This window comes from Pristis pectinata, chromosome 13, assembly GCF_009764475.1.
Source record: "Pristis pectinata isolate sPriPec2 chromosome 13, sPriPec2.1.pri, whole genome shotgun sequence".
NCBI classification, from domain to species: Eukaryota; Metazoa; Chordata; class Chondrichthyes; order Rhinopristiformes; family Pristidae; genus Pristis; species Pristis pectinata.
Genome location: NC_067417.1, coordinates 43,584,611 through 43,607,559, shown reverse-complemented (window position 1 = coordinate 43,607,559; position 22,949 = coordinate 43,584,611). Strand labels below are relative to the sequence as shown.

The 22,949-nt window shown below is 41.0% G+C and overlaps 1 protein-coding gene across 1 annotated transcript in view; it reads right to left on the bottom strand.

Annotated features, from left to right (window-relative positions):
• Positions 1-22,949, bottom strand: part of LOC127577503 (fibrous sheath CABYR-binding protein-like) — a 47,266-nt gene that overhangs the window by 2,834 nt on the left and 21,483 nt on the right. The window contains exons 10-15 of the mRNA XM_052028735.1: positions 22,134-22,242; positions 20,398-20,479; positions 19,981-20,059; positions 16,895-16,970; positions 14,617-14,653; positions 5,693-5,832 (exon numbers count right to left, since the gene is read on the bottom strand). Of these exons, the coding sequence (XP_051884695.1) occupies positions 5,693-5,832; positions 14,617-14,653; positions 16,895-16,970; positions 19,981-20,059; positions 20,398-20,479; positions 22,134-22,242 (523 nt within the window). The remainder of the gene's footprint in view (positions 1-5,692; positions 5,833-14,616; positions 14,654-16,894; positions 16,971-19,980; positions 20,060-20,397; positions 20,480-22,133; positions 22,243-22,949) is intronic.

Here is a 22,949-nt window from a genome sequence, read left to right as displayed (position 1 = left end):
GCAAATTGCGTAGAGGATGCAGAGAGTCGGCAGAAAGATGTACATTGTTAGGTGAGTGGGTGAGGGTCTAACAATGGACTACAATGTCGGTAAATACAAAGTCATCCACTTTGGAAAGAAAAAATAGAAGATCCAATTATTATTTAAATGATGAAAGATTGCAGCATGCTGTTGTGCAGAGGGACTTGGGAGTGCTTTACATGAATCGCGAAAGGTTTGTTTGCAGGTGCAACAGGTTATCAAGAAGGCAAATGTAATGTTGGCCTTCATTGCTAGAGGGATTGAATTTAAGAGCTGGGAGGTTATTCTGCAACTGTACAGGGTACTGGTGATGCTGCAGCTGGAGTACTGTGTGCAGTTCTGGTCTCCTTACTTGAGGAAGGATATACTTGCTTTGGAGGTGGTGCAGAGGAGGTTCAACCTCGGAGATGAGGGGGTTAGCCTACGAGGAGAAATTGAGTTGCTTGGGACAAGACTCACTGGAATTCAGAAGAATGAGAAGGGATCTGAAAGAAACATATAAAATTATGAAAGGGACAGATAAGACAGGGGCAGGAAAGTTGTTTCCACTGGTAGGTGAGACTAGAACTAGGGGACATAGCCTCAAGATTTGGGGGAATAGATTTAGGATGGAGATGAGGAGGAACTACTTTTCCCAGAGAGTAGTGAATCTGTGGAATTCTCTGCCCAGGGAAGCAGTAGAGGCTACCTCATTAAATATATTTAAGACACAGATAGATTTTTGCATAGTAGGGGAATTAAGGGTTATGGGGAAAAGGCAGGTAGGTGGAGTTGAATCCACAACCAGATCAGTCATGATCTTATTGAATGGTGGAGCAGGCTTGATGGGTCAGATGGCCTGCTCCTGCTCCTATTTCTTGTGTTCTTCTAGGTTAAGTGAGTGGGCATGATGTTGACAGATGAAGTATAACGAGTGAGTAAGATGTGAGGTTATCCACATGTGAATAAAGAATAAAAAGACAAATTATTATTTAAAAGGAGTAAGACTACAAAACTTTGTGGTATAAAGGGATCTGGGGACCTGAATACATAAAGCACAAAAAGTTAGCATGCAGATACATCAAGTAATTCAGAGAGCTAATGGAATGTTGACCTTTATTGCAAGGGGTATGGAGTACAAAAAATGTTTTGATTAAGTTTTATAGAGTGATGGTGAAACTGCACCCCGAGTGCTGCCTATAGTTTTTGTCTCATATTTAAGGAATCATTCACTTGCATTGAAGGCAGTTCAGAGAAGGTTCACTTGATTGACTCCTGGTATGAAAGGGTTAGTACGTGAAGGAAAGGTTGAGTAAATTGGGCTTGTACTCATTGGAGGTTGAAAGAATGAGAGGTGATCTTGTTGAAATACACAAGATTCTGAGGGGCTTGGTGGATATGGTGGATGCTGAAAGGATGTGTCTCCTGGTGGGGGTCTCTAGAACTGGGAACCATGGTTTCAGGATATGAGGCCTTCTATTTCAAATGGAGTTGTGGAGGAATTTCTTTCTTCAGAGGGTTGTAAATCTCTGGAATGCTTTAGCCAGTGAGTTGTGGAGGCACGGTCATTGATGTATTCAAGGCAGAATTTGACATTTAAACAACAAGGATGTCAGGTGGTATGGGGAGAGAGCAGGAAAGTGGTGTTGAAGCTGACATTGGACCAGTCATGATCTCATTGAATGACAGAGCAGGCACGAGAGGTCACTGGTGCACTCCTGGTCCTGTTTCTTATGTTATTTTTTTTCTCTTAATATACATTTCTCTCTGTCTCTAACTATCTCCCTCCCCTTATCTACCTTTATTTTGGATATGTTTCTCTCTCTTACATTTTCTTCTCTCACTTTCTCTTTCATTTCACTCTGTTGTTTCTATCATTACCTCTCTCACTTTCTATTTTGCCCTGTTCTGATTCTCTTGTTTGCTGTTTTACTTTCTATGAGTCTGTCCCTCTCTCTCATATGCACACATTCCCTCCATGTTTCTCCAACACATCCACTCTCTGCAACTCTGTCTCTGAACCTTGCTCTCTCTCTCTTGCTTTCCTTCACTCTCTTTTTAACTGTCACTTGTGCATGTCGGTCTGTGTGTGTGTCACTGCATATGTGTGGGTGTGTGTGTGGATGTGTCTCTATGTGGGGGGGTGTGTGGAGGGTGGGTGTGTGGGGGTGAGAGAGCAGGAAAGTGGTGTTGAGACCAACATTGGACCAGTCATAATCTTATTGAATGACAGAGCAGGCACGAAGGGTCACTGGTGCACTCCTGGTCCTGTTTCTTACGTCATCTTTTTTCCTCTTAATATACATATCTCTCTCTCTCTCTTTTTCTTTCTCGCTCTCTATGTTTGTGTTTGTGGTTGTGTGTGTGCAAGTGTGTGTGCGAGTGTATGATTGTCACTTTCTGATTTTCTGCTTGTCTAATTTCCCCTCTTTCTCCACACGTGTGCCTCTCTCTTTTTCTGCCTATGTTTATCTCTTTTTCTTCCACTTTTGCTCCCTCTCTAGAGTCATAGAGTTGTACAGCACAGAAATGGGGCCTTTAGCCCACCATGTCCATGATGGCCTTTTTGCCCATCAACACGAATCCTATTTGCCTGCATGTGGTCTGTATCCTTCTATGCCTTGCCTATTTAAGTACCTTTCTAAATGTCTCTTAAATGCAGTGATTGCACTTGATTCCACCAACTCCCCTGGCAGCAAGTTCCAGATATTAACTACTCTCTGCGTAAAAAAACTTTATCCTCAAATCCCCTTTAAAACTCCTTCCTCTTACCTTAAACCTGTGACCTCTTGTTTTTGATACCCCTGTCATGGGAAAAAGATTCTATCTAAGTTATTTATCCCTCTAAATAAATGTATAGTTGTATATACATCTATCATGGGTATATACCTCTCAGTTGCCTTCACTCCAGGGAAATCAAAACTAGCCAATCCAATCTCTCCCCATTGCTAAAGTCTCCCAATTCAGGCAACAACCTGGTGAATCTTCTCTGCACTCTCTCCAGCACAAACACATCCTTCCAATAACGCGGTGACTAGAACTGCACACAATACTCCAAGTGTGTTCTAACCAGCATTTTGTAAAATTGCAACCTGATGTCCTTTAGGCCACTAATAAACACACTCCATTTATGTACACAGGAAAGCAGAAATCATTTGGAGAAATGCAATAAGGCAAGGAAATTTACAATAAATGGGTGGAGCAACAGATAGACATTGGAATATATATTCACAGGTCCTTAAAGACGGATAAGCCAGTTAACAGTGAATACAGGATATTTTCCTTTACTTGCTGAGGCATGGAATATAAGACAACAGAGTTAATGCTAGAACTGTATAGAACCCTCGCAGGGACATGGCTTGGGAACTGTACACAGTTCCAATCATCATATTGCAGGAAAGTAATGATTGCATTTGAGAAGATGTGGAGGAGATTTATTAAGAACTGGCCAGAACTGGATAATTGTAGCTGTGGAGGATTGGATAGGTTTGGGTCGTTTTGTTTGGAAGAGAATGCTGAAAGAAGGCTTAATTGCTGTGTGTAAGATCTTGAGGGGCCTAAATAGAATAAATAAAAAGAATGTCCTTCCCTTAACAAGGGGTCAAAAACCAAGAGGCATGAATTTCTTGTAATAGAAGGATTAGAGGAGATGAGGGAAATTTCCTTCATGGTGGAGGCAAAAACCCTCATCACAATTAAACAGTACTTGGATGTACACTTGGAGAGTGATGGTGTGCAGCTTCGTGGACCTAGTGTTGGAAGGTGAGTGGTTCTTTTTAAACAGCACAGACATGATGGGCTAATGGCCTCCTTTTGTCTTGTAAATTTTCCGCGATTCAATGAATCCTAATCTGAAACATCTGGTTAACTGTCTCACTGCAGACTCTGGGTACATTGTCACTGTTTGCCATGCTGAACTGTAACATACTGAATTCAATGCAGTTACATTAAATATTTACCTTTTTTCTACCTACATTAAAAGGTATGACAGTAAATGAACAATAGCTGGTGTAAACAGATTAGTGCATAATTTACAGCAAATATGCACACCTTAAAGGCTCAGTAGACAGAAAATAGATTAGGAATATAAGGATCATTTTCGGGTTGGGAGTCTGTGACTAGTGGGGAACCACGGGGATTGGTACTGGTCTTTGATGTGGTCATTTATTAGTGATGTGGATGAGAAAGCCAGTGCAATATGTCCACGTTTGCTGATGACAGAAGGCTGAATAGTACTGTGGGCTGTGAGGAGAATGCAGAGAGCTTTCACAGCGGTATACATAGGTTAAGTAATTGGGTAAGGACATGGCAGATAGAATATAATGTGGAAAAACGTGAGTTCACATGTTGGTAGGAAACAAATAGAAAGATGAACTACTTTTAAAATGGTGAGAGATTGAAAGGTGTTGGTGTTCAGGGTGGCCTGGATGTCCTCATACACAAATCACTAAAAGTTAATGTGCAGGAACAGCAAACAATTAGGGAAGCAAATGGTATTTTGTCCTTTGTTTCAAGAGGATTTGAGTCCAAGAGTAAAGGCTTCTTACTGCAATTACTTAAGTGGCTTGGTGAGACTGCACCTGGAATATTGTGTGCAGTGACGGTTCGTCAGGATGATTCCTGGGTTTGGACAGATTGTTGCACAGAGAAAAGTTAAGCAGATTGGGCCTAATTCTATCGACTTTAGAAGAATAAGGGGTGATCTAATTGAAAGGAACGTGTTTGTTATGGTGTTTCACAGGGTAGCTGTTTTCCTTAGTTAGGATGTCTAGAGCCAGGGGTCACAACCTCAAAATTAGGGGTTGGCCATTCAGGACAGAGATGAGAAGAGATTTCTTCGCCCAGAAGTTTTGGAGTTGTCAACCCAAGAGGGCTATGAAAACTTAGTCAATGAGTTTATTCACTTGATTGATAGATTCTTGAACATAAAGGGTATCCAGCGAGATAGACTTAGTGCAAGAAAGTGGTGCTGAGGTAAAAGATCAGCTATGATATGATTGAATGGAAGAGCTGGCATGGCAGGTTGAATGGCCTACTCCTGCTCTATTTTTAACACCTACAACATGTTTTCTCATCTCTTAGTACCTCCTCATTTTGGTGTGAGAGGAGAAGCAAAGATACCAAGCTTAAGGAGAGTACATCCAAGCCCTCAGCTCATGACGTCTGTGCTCTGTCCCTTGATTCAATGCTGAACTTAGCAGCAGAACAGAAAGTCAGAGGCAAAGGACCTCTTGCTTATAACTTTTGGCCAGGAGCGAGGATCAAGCTGACCTGAATATTGTGGCGCCAGAACTGTCCACTAGCAAGCAACACAATCCAGCCCATTCTGAGCACAAGGAACTTTCAGAGCCCCTGTACTTTTATTGTCATAGACCTTCTCTACCAAGATTTGAAAGAAACTTGGAGGCTTTTAAGCTCCTTGTGCTTTAGCAATTATTTTGAAGCTAACGTCCTCTCTGATGGTATTTGTTCAAAGTCTCAATGTGAAGTGCCTTTATTAGCGAGACTGTGCCTATGAACCTGTGTGCCTGTAATGCTGCTGCAAGATTGTACCTGTACCTCACCGTACTTGTGCACATGATAATAAACATGAATTGACTGATCGCAGCCTATTCCACTGTTCACTTTCAGGATTTCTATCAGGATTGAAGTAGAGGTAAGATTTTATAAAAATTGAATACCTTGAACTCACCGGTGTCACTTCAATTCTTACAGGTTGTCTTGCAAGTTGCTCCAGTACCTCACACTCACTTGTTTGTGTTTCAGCGTCGTGGTACTGAGCCTCTTCATCCCAATCAGAATCAACATCTTCCAACACCATTTCATTTGGAACTGGAAGAGTAAAACTCACTGTAGTGACATGCAGAGTCTTCAAATCACAGGGACTAAATGAGGTTATGTATTACAGGGAAAAGCAAGGTTCACTGTTACAGAAACTTCTGGAGATTAAACACTGTAGAGACTGGTTGACATTACATGTTATGCAGGGACTAATCAAAGCTACATATTGCAGAGACTAACAGAAATCCATTATCGATACGGAGAGGGGGTGGTTCCTCATTATAAAGGCATGTGTCACAGAACACATCAACTCATAGCACAGAGGGAGACTTTTTTTTATCCATCTGAACTATGCTGGCTCTTTAAAAAGAATAGTCATGCATGATCCCAGACTGTCACACCTTGTTCATAATTCTGCAAGTTCCTCACCTGCGAGAGCCACTCCTGATTCCTTGGCAAATTATTTATTACATCAGCCTGCCTCACCCTTTTGGGTAAAGAGTCCAGGTATCAACAACTCTGAAAATAATACTTCCTCCTCTCTCTGTTAGCCCACAGTATTTAAATCTGTGAGCTCTGGCTAAAGACCAATTTATCAGAGAGAATACTTTTTCTTTGTCCAGCAAAACTAATTTTTCTAATCTCTCCTCATACCGATGTCTCTCCTCCTTTGTAACAACATAGTGGTAAACCTCCTTAGCATCTTTTCCAACCCTTTTCATTATTTTTGACATTTGGATCTAGAATGATCTACCTGAAATCTAACCCTAATGATTTTTAAAGCTCTTTTGTTAACTTCTTGTTTCATTTTTTATGCCTCTATTTAGAAACCTAAGTAAGCCACATATGTTTTTAATACACCTTAACAACTTGTCCTGACTTATTTACATGGACTCCAAGTTGTCCCTCATCATCCAACCAGTCTTTTCACACTAGTCCTCTGAAAGTGCATCACCTCATTTTTTTTCAGCCTGTTTCACTATGCCATTTACTTTTCTCTGTAGTCTACAACTATCCTCACCGTTATCTAATGCATATCATCTACAAATTTCATGTTATTGCTCTTCTGCATTTGAAACTAGAACAGCTCCAAAAATTGAAGGAATAACGTACCTAAAACTTATCCTAAGTGATCCAACCATCACCATGCCGTGTAATTGAGTCACTAAGCCAATTCGTGATACTGTCATAGTCACTTAATTCTAGGGGCTTCTGTCAATATTAACAACCCTCTTGTATGGTACTTTGTGAAATGCCTTCTGAAAGCTCCCATATACAACCTTATCTGTTACATCATCAAAGAATTCAATCAAACTGGGCATACATGATTTTACTTTAATTATTTATGATGGATTTTCCTGATTAAATTATAGTTTATTATATCCTGGATAATGTTTTCCAATAACTTCTCACCAGCAGCATTTTAGGCGGTCTTTCATCTTATTTGTTCATTTTTCAGGATCTGGGCGTCACTGGCAAGCCCAGCATTTATTGCCCATCGCTAATTGCCCTTGGTCTTAGTAGCTTGCTAGGACATTTCAAAGAGCATTTAAGAGTCAACTATATTGGTGGGTCTGGAGTCACACCATGGGTTAGACTGGGGAAGGATGGCAGATTTCTTCCCCTGAAGGTCATTAGTTACCCAATTAGATTTCTTATAACAATCCAGTAATTTTGCTGTCATCTTTACTAATGATTTTTAAAATTAATTCTACATTATTAACATTAATTTAAATTCTATATCTGCCATGGTCAGGTTTTATATGGAGTTCTGAATCTGGCCTGCTTCTTCCTACCTTATTTCTCTCCCCTTACCTGAATACTGGCTTAATATTAATAATCTTCAGCAGTCTGGCAAAATTCCAACAGTCAATGAGAATAGGAAGATTATGACTAATGTGTCTGCGATCACTATCTTTCCTTCTTTCAGTAGACATTACCACTGGGCTGGGTGACAAATCAAGTTTTAGTAATGCTATTCTTATTAAGTTTTCTCTGCCCAATACTCTCCTGAATATAATCTCTCTCCTGTTTTATGTAACTGTCACATCATCTGCTTCCTTTGTGAAGACAGATTCAAGCCATAGCTTATGACCTCAGGATTCCCTCAACTAATGAAATCCTTTTGATGTGTAATCACTGACGTAACATGGCAACCAATTTTCACACTGCATTTCTCACAATCAGCCACATGATAATGTGATCACTGTTCCAATCCCAATATGGTTTCTGAGGAATTTAAATTCAAGCAATTAACTAAATCTGGAATAAAAAGCTTTTGTCAATAATGGTGGTTTATATTCAGAAAGAAGTGCCAAAAATGCACTCGCATGATTTCCAACAGATACTTTATTCAGTGCAGCTCTGGACACATTGCTGTGCAGAAATGAGGGAAGAGCATCAGTCCTTTAAGGTACACTTCCCATGGCAGCCACATAGCAGCAGCACACATATGGCTGCCATAGAGGAGGCAGCAGAGGAGAGGGAGAGAACTCTCGGATTGATAGAGATATCAAAATCCATGTCAACGAGATACTTGCCAGAAGGGAAGACCTTTGTCCTGGACATCAGGAGACCCCACAGGATGTGATTAGGCTAAAGAAAGTGCCGAAGAGATTCATCAGGATGTTGTCTGGATTGGACCATATCAATTATCAAGAAAGGTTGGATAAGCCAAATTTATTTTTCCTGGAGCAGAAGAGGTACCTGGTAGAGGTACACAAAATTATGGGAGGGATAGGGAGGGTAGATAGTAAGAATTTATTTCTTATTAGGGGGTGTCTAAAACAAGAGGTACAGTTATAAGGTGAGAGGTAGGAGGTGCAGTGGGAATCTGAGGGGGAATTTTTTTCACATAGGGTGTTTGGAATCTGGAACATACTGCCTGAAGAGGTGGTGGAGGCAGGTACTCTCACAACACTTAAGAAGCATCTAGACAAGAAGTTGAATCTCCAGGGCATAGAAGGCTACAAACCAAATGCAGGTAAATGGGATTAGTGTAGGTAAGTACAATGGTCGGCATTAATACTATGGACCAATGAGCATGTTTCTGTGCTGTACAACTCTATGACTCTATCTATGACTCTGTGACCCATCATAAGAAGAAGCAGCAGGAGGTGGCCACAGGAGTCTCCTCTAGGAGTTTGTATCCCTGTACTATAGAGCAAAATGCAAACAAATTTTGCAGTCTCACAAGATCTGCCAGTGTGAGCTGCACATCACTATTTATGCCTGCAGAGTGGAATTGCTCAAAGACAAGTGTCATTTTATCCAGAGCTTGGAATTCCCAAGTAAGACACCACTCATCAGGAAATGCAGGATGACATAGCAAGTCATTCAAGTCAGTGGAGCAAGGATTGTGGTGTACGTAAGTGAATGGCAGATATGCATGAGGTATGTGCACATGAGAAGTGTAGATGGAGAGAGTGGAATAAACAAGATACATGCATTTTAGCAGTTCTCCATGTCTCTTGGAGTTTTATTATATTCTGGGCACTACATGAGACTTAGAGTGGGAGCCCATGCACATGTTACAAGTTGGCAATGATTTTGTGAGAAACAGATCTTGCAAGAAGAAAAAGAAACACCAGACTTCCAGTCAAATCTGAAGACCCAATGCCAGCTGACAACATTTGTGATCTCCCTGAAACTCTGAAGCAGTGGTAGCACTGATGGATGTAGCTGCAGCAAACCCTGAGTGGTGTGGGCAGAGGTGAGGATATCAGCCGAATCCTGCAGGAGAAGGGGGAGCAGAAGGTGGCTGGAGAGAATTCTGGTCAAGTGCTTGAGGCATGACTCTCATGGGTAAGAGCAAAGTTACACAGATACAATACGACTTATGCAGAGTAACTCATGGTGTATATGTGCACCAGGATAAGAGAGTTCACGACAAGTCTGACGGTGCAGGAATAGCATTGAAAAGGGCATTGCAGTTAATTTAATGAGTCAGAGGGTATGGCCATTAAACTTAGCAGGACTAAAACAACAGGAAACATCATGGGTTCTGATATAATGTCACCATGCCCTGTCGTCAGTTTTGGTGAGAACATCATCAGAAGTAGAATGGATACTCAGACTATGACACAGAACACATAGAAATGTTTATCAGACCAAATGACAGTGGAAATTGATGGTGAAGGTCAGGAGATCGGTGGATAAATTTATGTTTCCTGAGGCACTGAGATACTGAAAGGATGCAGAAAAGATTTTTTAAAATGACAAATAAGGGGGATTAATTACCTCATAAAGAGGAATAGGGGGCAAATACATTCTGTAGTGCTGAGAGGGAATATAGGGTAATGATATCCTCGATATGGGGAATATAATGAGGGATATGATATAGTTCTATCCTCTGTACTATACTTAGGGAGACAGGGTAATTAGAACTTTCTGGGGAGAATGATATTAATATATACAGAGATTATGCCAAAGGATACAGGGTAATTAAACTGCTTCCCCTTCATCCAGTGGAATGAAGTGCAATTAAAATAAATGATAGCATTGTCCTCTCCTTTATACACTGAACAGAACCTGGCTTGTAATTCTACTGGCAATGAGGGATAGATGAGGATTATGGAAGTCATTGCCAAAACTGAGATTCAGGAATCACATGTATGTGAGTGACAGGTCAAAGTAATGATTTATTGACTCCTACTTTCGCCTCCTCTACATGAACCCATTATATAATGTCCCATTGACTCTGCACTCTTGCCTTGATATTCATTCCTTTTGTCATTTAATCTTTACTGCATTCCACCCAATTGCCAATCTTCGTTCTTTCTCTCTTTTGTTCCAATTTACATATTCAGCCTGAGAAATTAACTATGTTTCTCTCTCCACAGAGACAGTCTGACCTGCTGAGAGTTTCCAGCACTTTATTTGGAAATGCATATTTCCAACATCTGCAGTGTTTTGAATTTTCTATGGATGAAGAGTTGGCTATTGCCTATGGGGATGGGATGGAGGGGAAGTCAGCGGTTTCTACAAAGGGTGCAGTTATTGATAATTAAATCAAGATAATAAGACATGGCCTGAGTGGTGAAGGTTAGTTTCTATTTTCCACAGTGTAGTAAATTATGCATCATAAGCTGAAGTAACTATGAACAACATAACTGAAACTATATACAGGAAGTTTATTGTTTCATATTATCTATTCTCCTGCAAATCTGCCCATACAATGTTACTGATCTTATGACATCTAAAATAAATGTTCACTTTACAACTGTGATCTATAATGATATGAAATATTAATTAACACCAAAAATATTAATTTTATAAATTGCATTTTTGAGTTCATTGAAATATATTTGCTGAACCAATACTTCTTGGAGTCAGGCACACACTAGGCTTAAGGAGTCACAGTCTGACTGATGCTTCTCAGAATGGAAGAGTCATACTATATGGTAGATGTCTCTTTTGGGTAGAGAATTCCAAAGATTCACTACCCTCAGGATGAAGAAATACCTTAGCATCTCTGTCCTGAAAGGCCGACCCCCTATTTTGTGTCCGTGACCCCTGGTCCTAGACACCTGGCCAGAGCAAACCTCAACTCCATATTGACAATGTCAAGCTCTGTAAATTGCGAATGCTTCTATGAGATTGCCTCTCATTAAATTCAAAAGCATATGGAACGAATTTCCTTAATCTCTGCTCATATGACAAACCTAACATATATCTGGTGAACATCTGCAATATTCCTTCTGTCACAAGTATATTCTTCCTTAGCTAGACAGATCAGTTGTGGTTTCACCTGTCTGATAGATGCCTCTTATACCAGGGGAGATTATCTTCTCTGATAGGTGCCCCAAAGATTGAAGGTGTGATATTGTTTGATTAATGTTGCTCAGACTGAGTGAGTCAGCCTGTCTGATCAATTAATTTCAGACTGAGCAGAAATTACATTGTATGATAAATGCACCTGAGGCTGGGAAGTCACATTGTCTGATGGATGTCTCTCAGATGGAGGGGTCCCACTGTCCCATAGATATCCCTTAGACTAAAAGGTCAAACTGTCTGATAGACGTCCCTCAGACTGAGCGGTCACACTGTCTGATGGTGTCTCTCAGATGGGAAGGGGGGGCTCAAACTGTCTGACAGACAACCCTCAGACTGAGGGGTTACACTGTCTGATAGATGTCTCTCATATGGAGAGGGGAGAGTCACACTGACTGATAGACCTCTCTCAGACAGCAGGTGTTAACTGTCCGATAGATCTCCCTCAGGCTGAGGGGTCACACTATCTGACAGACATGCCTCAGACTGAAAGAGTTACACTATCTGATAGATGTCTTTCAGATTGAGGGTCATTGTCTGATAGATATTTCTGAGAGGGGGTCACACTGTCTGATGGATGTTCCTCAGACTGATGGGGTCACACTGTCTGATCGACATCTCTCAGATGAAATAAGCGGAAATTTCACACTGACTTGTGTAAATTCAGTTATTTACACCTGGGTTTTGAATCCTTTTCAGTAAAACTCAGCTAAATGTGTAGAAAAATTGTTATTAGTTAGAAGCAATCTAACTAATTGAGTGAGTGTCACTTGAAGAGCAGGAGCAGCTGCTGAAGATCTGCCCTCCCCAGTCCACATTACTCCTGCAAGTGCCCCAGAAAACCTAGAGATTAAGGGGGTTTCTGCCCTCATTCTCAGATGAATCTGAGTTTCAGCTCCCAGTGATGGAAATGGAGTGATTACAGGCAGGACTTGCTCTCTACACACTGATATCCTTCCAAAGTCTTCATTTTCCTTTTGTTTCAGAGACGAGAACCAGCTTCCCTCCTGAAACAAAGGAGAAGACGATACAATTAGGGAAAACAATGGCACACTACCTGCGCCCATCTTGCCCCCACTCTTCATCTCCCTGTATCCAAGCTGTTCCCGGATGACTCTGCTCCCACCAACAAAAAATTGTCCAACTCTCTCTTCTCTTCTCTCCTCTCCCATCAGGCAGAAGATACAGGAGCCTGAGGGCACATACCACCAGGCTCAAGGACAGCTTCTATCCCAGGGTGATAAGATCATTGAACGGTTCCCTTATATGATGAGATGGACTTGTTTGACCTTGCACCTTATTGTCTACCTGCAATGCACTTTCCTGTAGCTATGACACTTAGAGTAAAGTTCTGTTATTGTTTTTACCCTGTACTACCTCAATACTCTCTGTACTACCTCAATGCACTGTGTAATGAATTGATCTGTACGAACAGTATGCAAGACAAGTTTTTCACTGTACCTCGGTACAAGTGACAATAATAAATCAATACCAATACCAATATAGTTGGAAAGATGCCAATGTGTGGTAACAGGATAGTTACTCAAATTTGCAGTCAAGTTCAGAATTAAGGGTTCTGAGGTAGAGGTAAGAAGAACATGGGTGGAGTATAAAAGTCCTTTACAGTGTCCCCTGAAGCTCTCTTTTAGATGCAGAATAACTCTTCTTCTAAACTAATAAATCAACTTAATTCAGTTTAATGATCCTTCATCATTAACTGGTTTCACAGAACCATAACCCGAAAGCCAGTGACATATTTCTCTACAATCTATTTTGTTTTGTAGACACTTGTCTTGAAGGAACTGGGATGTGATTGGCACAAACTCAATCCACGTTAAAATATTGAACCTTCCAGTTGAAGTCAACACAAAAAGATTTTTGCATCTTAAGCTAAAATTATACCTGGACTCCAGAGATGAATGGATAATATAGTTCACCACCACACTCAAACCTCCAAACCCAAACAAGCAAAGCCTGGCAAAGCTTGATTGGTACCAACACATTAGTATGTGCACTACAAGAAAACAAATGTCTTTAATTTGCCTATATCCTCTGAAACCACTTCATACTAGTTTGTTTAATTTTCCAGGCTTCAATTAGCTTCAGAAACAATGTCTGCATGATCAGCCCAAACCAATGAAGCATAACTTTCCTCTCTCTCTCAGCTACAAGTCCTGCCTAGAAAGAGTTTGAGTAGATGTGGTCTGTGACACAGAATTTCTCAAACAAACCATTAGGTTGTCATTTGCATTCAGCGACATAACAAACACAGTTGTTATGGAAGATGAAATAAAAAAAGTCAATTACAAGAGGAAACCCACTCAGCACTAGGGTCAGCTCTAGTGGAGAGTGCCTTTCTCTGCATGTGACCTTGGAGTTTTTGCCACTAACATTGATTAATAAGGAAGTTTTAATGTTTAAAAGTATTATGGCAAGCATGTTATGAAAATTTGAGACATGGTATTTAAAAACATCAAGATGGTCAAGTCTGTGATGGACTTAAAAGTTAAAGCTTCTTGCTGTCAGCAAGTTAATGAACCATTGTAACTCCAGGCATAATAATGAATATAGCTCTTCCTCCACACACAATGCAGAAATAATATGGTTGAGGATTAGGTTAATCTTTTTGCCTTAGGATCCTGTCCTATTATATCATGGTATCTAAATTTCAAACTCCCCTCCTTCCACATGATGACATTACCTGCCTATGGGTTATGAATCCTCATTCATTATCTCCAATGCAAGATGGTTGTCTGGCTTTAATAAAAGACTAAAGTTGAATCTGCAAACACTGGTGTTCAAGTGGTATTATTTTCCACCCTTTTGTTGGAGGTGAGCTGAAGATCTAATCCAGAAGCTTGATCCCTACCTCAAGTGGCTCAATGCCTACAATTTGGTGGTACCCTCTGTATTTCCTATGTTCCTATTACTACCTCTCAAGGAATCTGCTGTCCACTTACTCTACTGCTCAGTCACCTGCTGTGCTCCTTGTACCAGACTTTAATGGAAATTATTTGACCATTTATAAACCAACCTAAAGTTTTCTGGAAAAAATGTACTTACCTTCTTCTGCAGAACATGCAGGAGTAGTCCCGACATCCTAGGTAGCAGAGAGGAGAAACACTGACATTAGAGAAGAGCTACAGCATGAACTCTGTTATTTATTCTGTAGACACAAGAGACCTCAAATGTTGGAATCTGGAGCAAAAAACAAACGCTGGAGGAACTCAAGCAGGTCAGGTAGCATCTGTAGAGGGAAATGGACAGTCGATGTTTCAGGCTGAGACCCTCCATCTGGATTATTTATTCTGTGATGGGTTTAGCTTCCACTGGGGTCACATTTAACCCCCAGGGGGTTTGGGGGGAGCAGGAAGGGAGCTAACCTTGCTGATCTAATTTTTACTTTCTGGACTTAGTCATTAGTCAGCTGCTAGTTCAAAAGGGATGAAAGGAGAGGCAACTCTTGAGTGATGTGGAGGTTTGGGTGGCCAGAAGGTGTTGGTTGGTGGAAGAAGAAGGGTTCTCATCTAGTAGGTCAGTCATGGATGGTGTGATCTAGGGCATAGGAGGCTGTGATTTCCCATGTGGAGCTAGGGAAGAGCATTCCTTGTCATCCTGAACCCTGGCAGTGCTTTAAGTGGATGTTCATACTGGTGGATGGGATGCCAATTAGGCAGATCTTGAGTCATGTTGTACGTGAATCCCCACAGGCAACTAGAAATTAAGCTGTGACAATGGCTTTAGAAAGTCAAGAAGTGAGTCACTGTCATAGTATATTCAGCCTCTGATCCTTCCCAGTAGCCACTGTATTTATGTTTCTGGTTCAGTAGACTTTCTGGTCAATGGGATTTAGTGAAGGTGTTAACTCTCAAAGGAGGATATTAGATGCTTTTTCATCAGTGCAGGAAAAATTCTACTTGCTACCTATCAGCCTTAGCTTGGCTGTTGTACAAGTCTTGCTACATATGTGGATAAGCTGCTTCATTAACTGAGGAATTGTGGATGGAGCTGAATCGTTATAAAACAGATCTTGTCCGAAATGCTGGAGGGAAACTCACTGATGAAGCAGTTAGTTGGGTCTAGGATCCTCCCCAGGAATGCTGCAGTCACGTTCTAGAGCTGAGAGGATTGGTCTTCAACAAACTGAATTTAACACAGTATAGATTGCGCTAGCCATCAATTCCACGTGAAATAGTGTCCAAGGGGAAACTGGCATCTGACGTTTTTCCATTGTCAATCACTCATGCACTTAATTACGTCAATAGTCACACACTGCACATTTCCTACCTTACCAGCCATAAATTGGAGCTTTTGGGTGCAACCTATGACCTTCATTAAACAGTCACAAAAACTGGAAGCATATTGCTCAGGGATTGGAAACATGACACCAATTAAAGGGTCCTGCATTATGATGTTGATGTCTTGTACACAGCATCTGTCAGCCTCAGTGTTCAATGCTCAGGATAACGGAGATCTTATCAATGTTTACTCCATTGCCCTTGCAGAATTATTGTACAAATCACAACAGAAGTACACACGGTCATCTTTGTACCCTTGATCATTCCACACCTCACACTAGTGTGGGATTCCTCACGGAACAGAAAATAAGGTGGCATAGTGGTACAGCCAGTAGTGCTACACAGATCCAACAACCTGTGCTCAATCCTGACCTCTGGTGCTGTTTGTGTGGAGTTTGCACATTCTCCCTGCGACCATGTGAGTTTCCCCTGGGTATTCTGGTTTCCTCCAAATTCCCAAAGACATGCTGGTCACTGTAAATTGCCCCAAGTACAGGTGGGTGGCAGGGGAACAAACAGGGGTGTTGATGGGCATGTGGGGGATGATAGGTTATAGGGAAATAGTTGGGGTTATGGTTAGGCATAGATTTGATAGGTCAAGTAGCCTCCTATTATGTTGTAACAAAGTATATGAGAACTTGGTCAGGACTGATCACCGTGTATTGGAGACATTGCTCCCACACACAGAGGAGATCTTTGTGTCCCTCCTCCACGCCTCCATAGCGGACTCTAATGCAGCAGATCTGAGGCTGCCCTAGTGAGGGTTCCTCTAAGATCTGACATGCTTCCCAGCAGACGATGATGTGGCAGTTACAAACTTTCAAGCAAGACGCCATGTACAAACTGCCATTAAGTGTTTTCATTGTATTTTTACCCAATTTCAATAAGTTTTGCCAAAGATCTAATTGGATGTTAGCATTGTACACAGCACAAATATAGCACACCAAAGGACAGGGACATCCATTTTCTAGGCTCTGAAGTCTTTTTTATTCTGACTTGGCTTCCTGATTCTCCCACAATCAACACTTTAATTCAGAACATACCTCCTTTGGTAACTGGGATTTGGTGACCGGTTGTGGCACAACCTTCCCAAGACCTTGTACTAGCCAACTGAAGACACTGAGGAGCAGAATAATTAAAAATGTTAAGATAGTTAGTAACAATAGGAATAAATAGAAATAAATTGACTTGGATTTAGAACCCAAATCTTTTTATTTGTTCATTTACAGGATGAGAGCATCACTAGCAAGATCCACTAAAGGTCCATCACTAATTGATCCAGGACTGAGCAGCCATGGTCTTCTTTCTCATTTTGTTTATTTGTTCACAAGATGTGGATATCACTGATAATGCTGGAAATTATTGTTCATCCTCAGGTGGTCCGGAATTGAGGAGAAAATGTGGAATGTAGTCTACACCAGAAGGACCTGAGTAAATGTATAGAGTTTTGTAATAATGTAATAGTTTCATAGCCACCATTACTGATACTAGCTTGTTATTCCAGATTTTTATTAATCAACTGAACTTAAATTCCCTAACTCCTTTGGTGAATTTGATCTGGCGTCTCCAGATCAGAATGTAAGACTTCTACATACTAACCCAATAACATCACTTTGCTAATATAAAGCATGCATTATCTTTAAACCCAGTTTGGCAAACTAGCCATGGGTGTGCCAAGTTGGCCTTGCATAAGGTGGAAATTCTCATATGACCAATGACATCAATGGTGAAAAGCAGATCCAAGGTCATTAGTTTCACAGTCCAGAGAGATCTGATGGCTGGTACATCAAGAAAGATGAAGCTGGTCCTGACTGGTGCAACTGGGTTCATCAGGAGGGAAAGGCATGGAGCCAGGATGGATTTCCAAAACTAAGTTGTCATTTTCTTAAGAGGTCGACCTCATCTGTTTCCCTAACCCAGTGACAGACAGATACTGGATTTTCTGGTAGCAGGATATTCATACATGGTGTTCTAGGTGCTTCCAATGCCAGGTTACTAAGTTGCCCTCCCATGGAAGCAATAAATCCACCACAATCACTAGCAGAAGAGTTGAATGTTCTGGGATCAGGACCCGTGCTGTTCTGGAGCCAATATCAGCAGACTGTTTCATTGTGGAGCAAATTTCAGTCTCCCATCCAAGCCCTACTCTCACAATTTCTTCTTTTCCGAGACAGGCCCCTCCCCCACCTTCTGACTTCTCCCAGTTACCCTTTCTCTGCATCTCTCCTCCATCCCACAAGATATACTTTTGGGTCACCTCCACCTTGCTTCTCCCTCTATCATGGGGCTTCCTCATTTCATAATGGTCCCTAACACAAGATGAAGCAACAACATTCAAAATCAGTGGAAAGGATAGGAGGTGGGGCTCCTGCAGACATGCTAGAAGTACTAAGGAGAAAATATATGGAATGGCATCAATTTTTTGGTTATGTGTTGCTTTAAACCCCAAAGGATGACAGTTCTCCTGGTCTCAGAGTTCACAACACAGTATCTATATCCAAAATCTGAGCAACAACGATGCAAGGAGTATACACGGAGCCTGGAAGAGTTGAGGAGAGAGCCCATCATGAACATTCAGATATCGCCTTTAGCATCACATCAGAAGTGGAAGGTTGGTTTGTATGGTCTGGAGTAATCCTTAGCCACATTTAGTCTCCAGCACTACTATGGTGTAAAGAATGAATGACTCAAAAGGCTCAACTCTGTCAGACAGAAAGAAAAAGTGAAGACTTGTATTTGCCAAGTAACACCATGCAATTTTATTGTTCAATGGCACTACTTATCAGGCCTGGCACATGAATGAGCAGTGAAACATGTAAACAGTTAATACAACACTGTTACCTTTTATCATCCTCACTGATGCAAGAAAAAAAAGAAAAATAATAAGTCTCTTACATTTATTTGCTCATATCTCTGCACTAGTACAAAATATCACAATAGCTGAACATAGGGTATGAATGAGTGGGGTGGGGTGGAGCAAACATGTGCCAACTTTCACCTTTACATTTACATCATTTACAGATTTAGATCTGGTGTTAATCCAGCTCACCAGCTCAGATATAATGTAACACTCAATTCAATAGTCGAGGATAAGATGGACAATTATTCATAATTCCATTTGGAAAATTAGGTAGGTTTATGGAAAACACAGCAGTCAGAAAGGAAATTTTATGCACAAGTTAAACAAGTTAGACAATGTGAGGATCCATAATGGGAGAATAAAATGAGCCCTAGCTGTAGACAAAATATGCGAGTACATATTTCCACAAAATATATAAGGAGACCATTTGGCCCATTGATTTCATAGCAATCCCAACGGTCCCATTCTCCCACTTATTTCCCTGTAACCTATTCTTTCTCACGTGCACTCAACTTCCAGTTCTCCTGCCACCCACATACAATAGGGACAATTTACCGTAACCAGTTAACCTACCATTCCACACACCTTTGGGATGTGGGAGGAAGCTGGAGCATCCAGGGGAAAGTCACGCAGTCACAGACTCCAGGCAGACCCAAGGTCAGGTTGCTGGAGGTGTGCAGCAGTAGGTCTAACTGCTCTGCCACTGCGTCGTCACATGCGCGCTTGTGCAACAAAATGACCAGTGAAATCAAGGTAGAGTTGCAACTGGAAATACCTGACTGAATTTCTGGAGTGGTGTAATTCAACACACAGATAATCGGAATTGTCTTCAGCTCTGGTTAAAAAGAGCTATATTCATATTTATGGTAGTGAGCAAAGAACAGGGCTACATGGCTGAATTTTGAGAGTGTGTTATGTACCTTTGTTCCAGGAAATGGAACAGTGCATTTTATTTCGATTACGGAACCTACTCCTCCCACCCTAACCTGACCTCCATCCCTATCCCTAGCTCCGCATTCTGCCTCTTCTTTGGAACATCTGTTCCAGATCCAACTAGAATCTGGAGAGGGGCCAAAATAGTTGGAATTTCTGTTCTTGGCCTTAAAAACCCTGTGCCATTAAGATGTGTGAGTCACCATGTGAAAGAGAGACCACCTGATCAGCAAATGAATACTCCCCAATGATTTAGTGAGATCATCTTAACTGGTGCCTTTACAAGCTGAGCCAAGACTCTATAAAAGCTTCAAGCCGCTGTTTATACATTGATACCTGGTTTTAGCAATTGCCTCAGATGTTGGTTGCTTCTCTTCCTTCACTATGGGATCTGGGGTGGGTTCTGCAGGAGCAACTGGTGAAATAAAGAATTGGTTGAATCAGTACCAATGATGCAAAGAATCATCCCACAAACATCATTCAATTCAGGTTCTTAGCATAATGTGGCCATAAAATCTGGATTCCACCTTTGCACGGCTCTGCAAATATGTAATACATAATTCAACAAACCTTCACTTAGCTTTGACCTAACCTGGAATGCAGACTTATTTGGAGAAATGGTGATATTGTTGACAGGACTGGGTCAAATATTATTGCAACAAAAATGAGGATTTTGGGATTACATCTGACCTTCTAAAGAGCTAATAATTATTTGTGTTTTTTAATAAAATTGAAGGCCAATCCATTTAATACCTTCTATGATGGTGACAGCTTTCGGCACTTCCTCTTGAATCTCTGTCACCTTCACCTCTGGCTCCTTCTCTTCCACTGGAACCTTTAAAGGAGAAGCACAAAACATGAACTTCTCCAAAGAGATGACAGGAATCTACATGATTAGGTCAAACAGTAATGAGAACAACCTCTTCAGTTCTCTGTTGCTGCAGCAAACGTGGTGAGGGAAATACTCACCAAACTGTACAACATCTGTGGAGAAGGGAACAGAATTAGTAATCCAGGTCAATAACTTTTCATTGGAGTTGAAGAAAATTCAGCAATCTTGAAAGTTAGCTTGTTGGGAATTAAATTCATTTCTGCTGTTTGCACTAACTGATGATATTCTAGGCTGTGGCTGCTGATAGCTATCACTTACCAAGTTTGCTGTCATAGGGAGGTCTCCCAGATTCCATGTTTAGGGAGAGAAGACTTCATCTACTTTTCCTTCAGTCCACAGGAGCAGAAAGAGCAGGCATAGAGCTTTGCCTGCATTGCAAACTTCCCCAAATTGAAGGCCCTCACAGACTGCATGCATGTCTTACAGAGACCTCCCTAACAACCTCTGGCCTGAAGCTCCTATCTGTGGCCCCCATATATAAAGAACATGCCTATTGCACACACTGTTCTTCACCAGCTAGTCGAGATCCCTCCGACCCCTTGAGAGCACTTTCCTAGCTCTTCCCATCACCTCAGCATCCATCCATTATTAACTCCTTTGTGTTGGAAGGATGTTGCCTGTAAGAGCTGGTTGCAGAGATTATACCTGCTATGTTAAATGCTGGCAGCTGGAAGAGCTTGCAATAGATCAATAGCAAGCACTATGCTGAATGCGCAGAGTTACACAGGGAAACCCTCATAATGGTGTTCTGTGAATCTTGGTTTTCGTGCAATTTTCACAATCAGCGTTAGAGTGATGCACAACACTCCTTTAACACCATTAAAAGGTAGTAAAACAATTTCTAGTACTACATGATTCTTATAAATTTGAATAACATTTAATCCATACAGACAAGATGAAATTCATTGAGGACTGGTCTCTGACAATCTCAAACTAATTCCAAGTGACAACAGATCCACAATGTGAAAGTGATTCACACTAAATTATCAAACGTTTTGCAGGCATCAACATGGCAAGTGGAAGAAAATGTCATGCTCAATTGTTCCAGATGAGATAACTCTATAAGACACCACTAAGTACTTTGGCAATTCAGTTTAAAGGGATTTAACCAAGTGTCCAACCTTATATTAATAACTTGACCTGTTTGAAATTGGCAAAACATGATGAAGGTATATGCTGATTCCTCACAACAGTATCTCTCGAAAAGCAAAAAAACTGGAAATCAGAAATGAAAACCGGAAACACTGAAAATATTCAGCAGGTCAGGCAGTATCTGTGCGGAGAGAGGCAGTTATCGTTTCAACTGGATGGTATTTTTCATCTTGCTGAGCCCAAAATTCCATCAGCAATATAAGTAATTACACATATGAGATGTTAACGAGGTCCTTTGCAAGACATTAAATGCATACTACCAGAGCTTTCAAATCCATATGCTGTTTCTTCAGAAGAAGTACCAGAAACAATCCAAATTAAAGACCATGTCATTCACCCAAAAAAATTAAATCCTTCAAGAAACACTGGAACAGTTAACAAACAATTATTTGTCAACAAGTTCTAAGCAACTGTAAGAATTTTAATCAGGAGCCATTGGACCCACCTTGTTTTCTGGAGCTGCTTCAGTTTCCACTTTGGCTGTTGCAGGCGCGGAGATCCCTACCGGCTGTGGAACCACTTTCTCCAGACTCTGTTTCAGCCATTCAAATAAGCTGCAAATCATTTGGTTAAAATCGTTGTGAGGTAAAATATCATAAAGGGATTTAGCTCCTAAAATTTACTTTGAGGACTAATGGCTCTTTTTACGAAGAATCAGATGAAACAGAAAATCTCACCTAATAGCCTATATGCAAATCCATGTGTGTCCCAAAATTAAACATCAAAGCCAACATCTCAGTTTCCATCAAGATCACTACTTCCCACCTTCCCAGTATCCCACCTCGTTTCCTACTCCTGGCTCACTGCTGAAATTTTCATTCATATCTTTTAGATTTCCAGACTCTACCTTCTTCCAAAATGTTCTTTGTTGGCATTCTGAAATCTAATTGCACAAACTCCAGTAAATCCAGAAACCTACTGCTGTTTTCTCCCTTCAGCTAGGGTTCAATCACCAATCCACTAGTTCCGAGTCCTCTGACATTTCAATTTCAAAGCTCTTGTCCTCATCTAAAGATCTCCAAATGGTCTTGTTCTGCCACATTCTCTGCTCTTTTGACTTTCCTTCCTCTGGTCCACCATTGTTACTGGATCTGTTGACTGTGTGTCTCCTTGAGGATTTTCCTGGAATTTTCCTGAATTTTTAAGATCCATCAACCACACTTTTGGGCACCTCCAACAACTTCTCTGCTTCTGCCCTTTTGGTGAAGCCCTTTTTGAGTCTTCTCATAGTACAGGTACGCATAAAGAAAAGAATAATCTA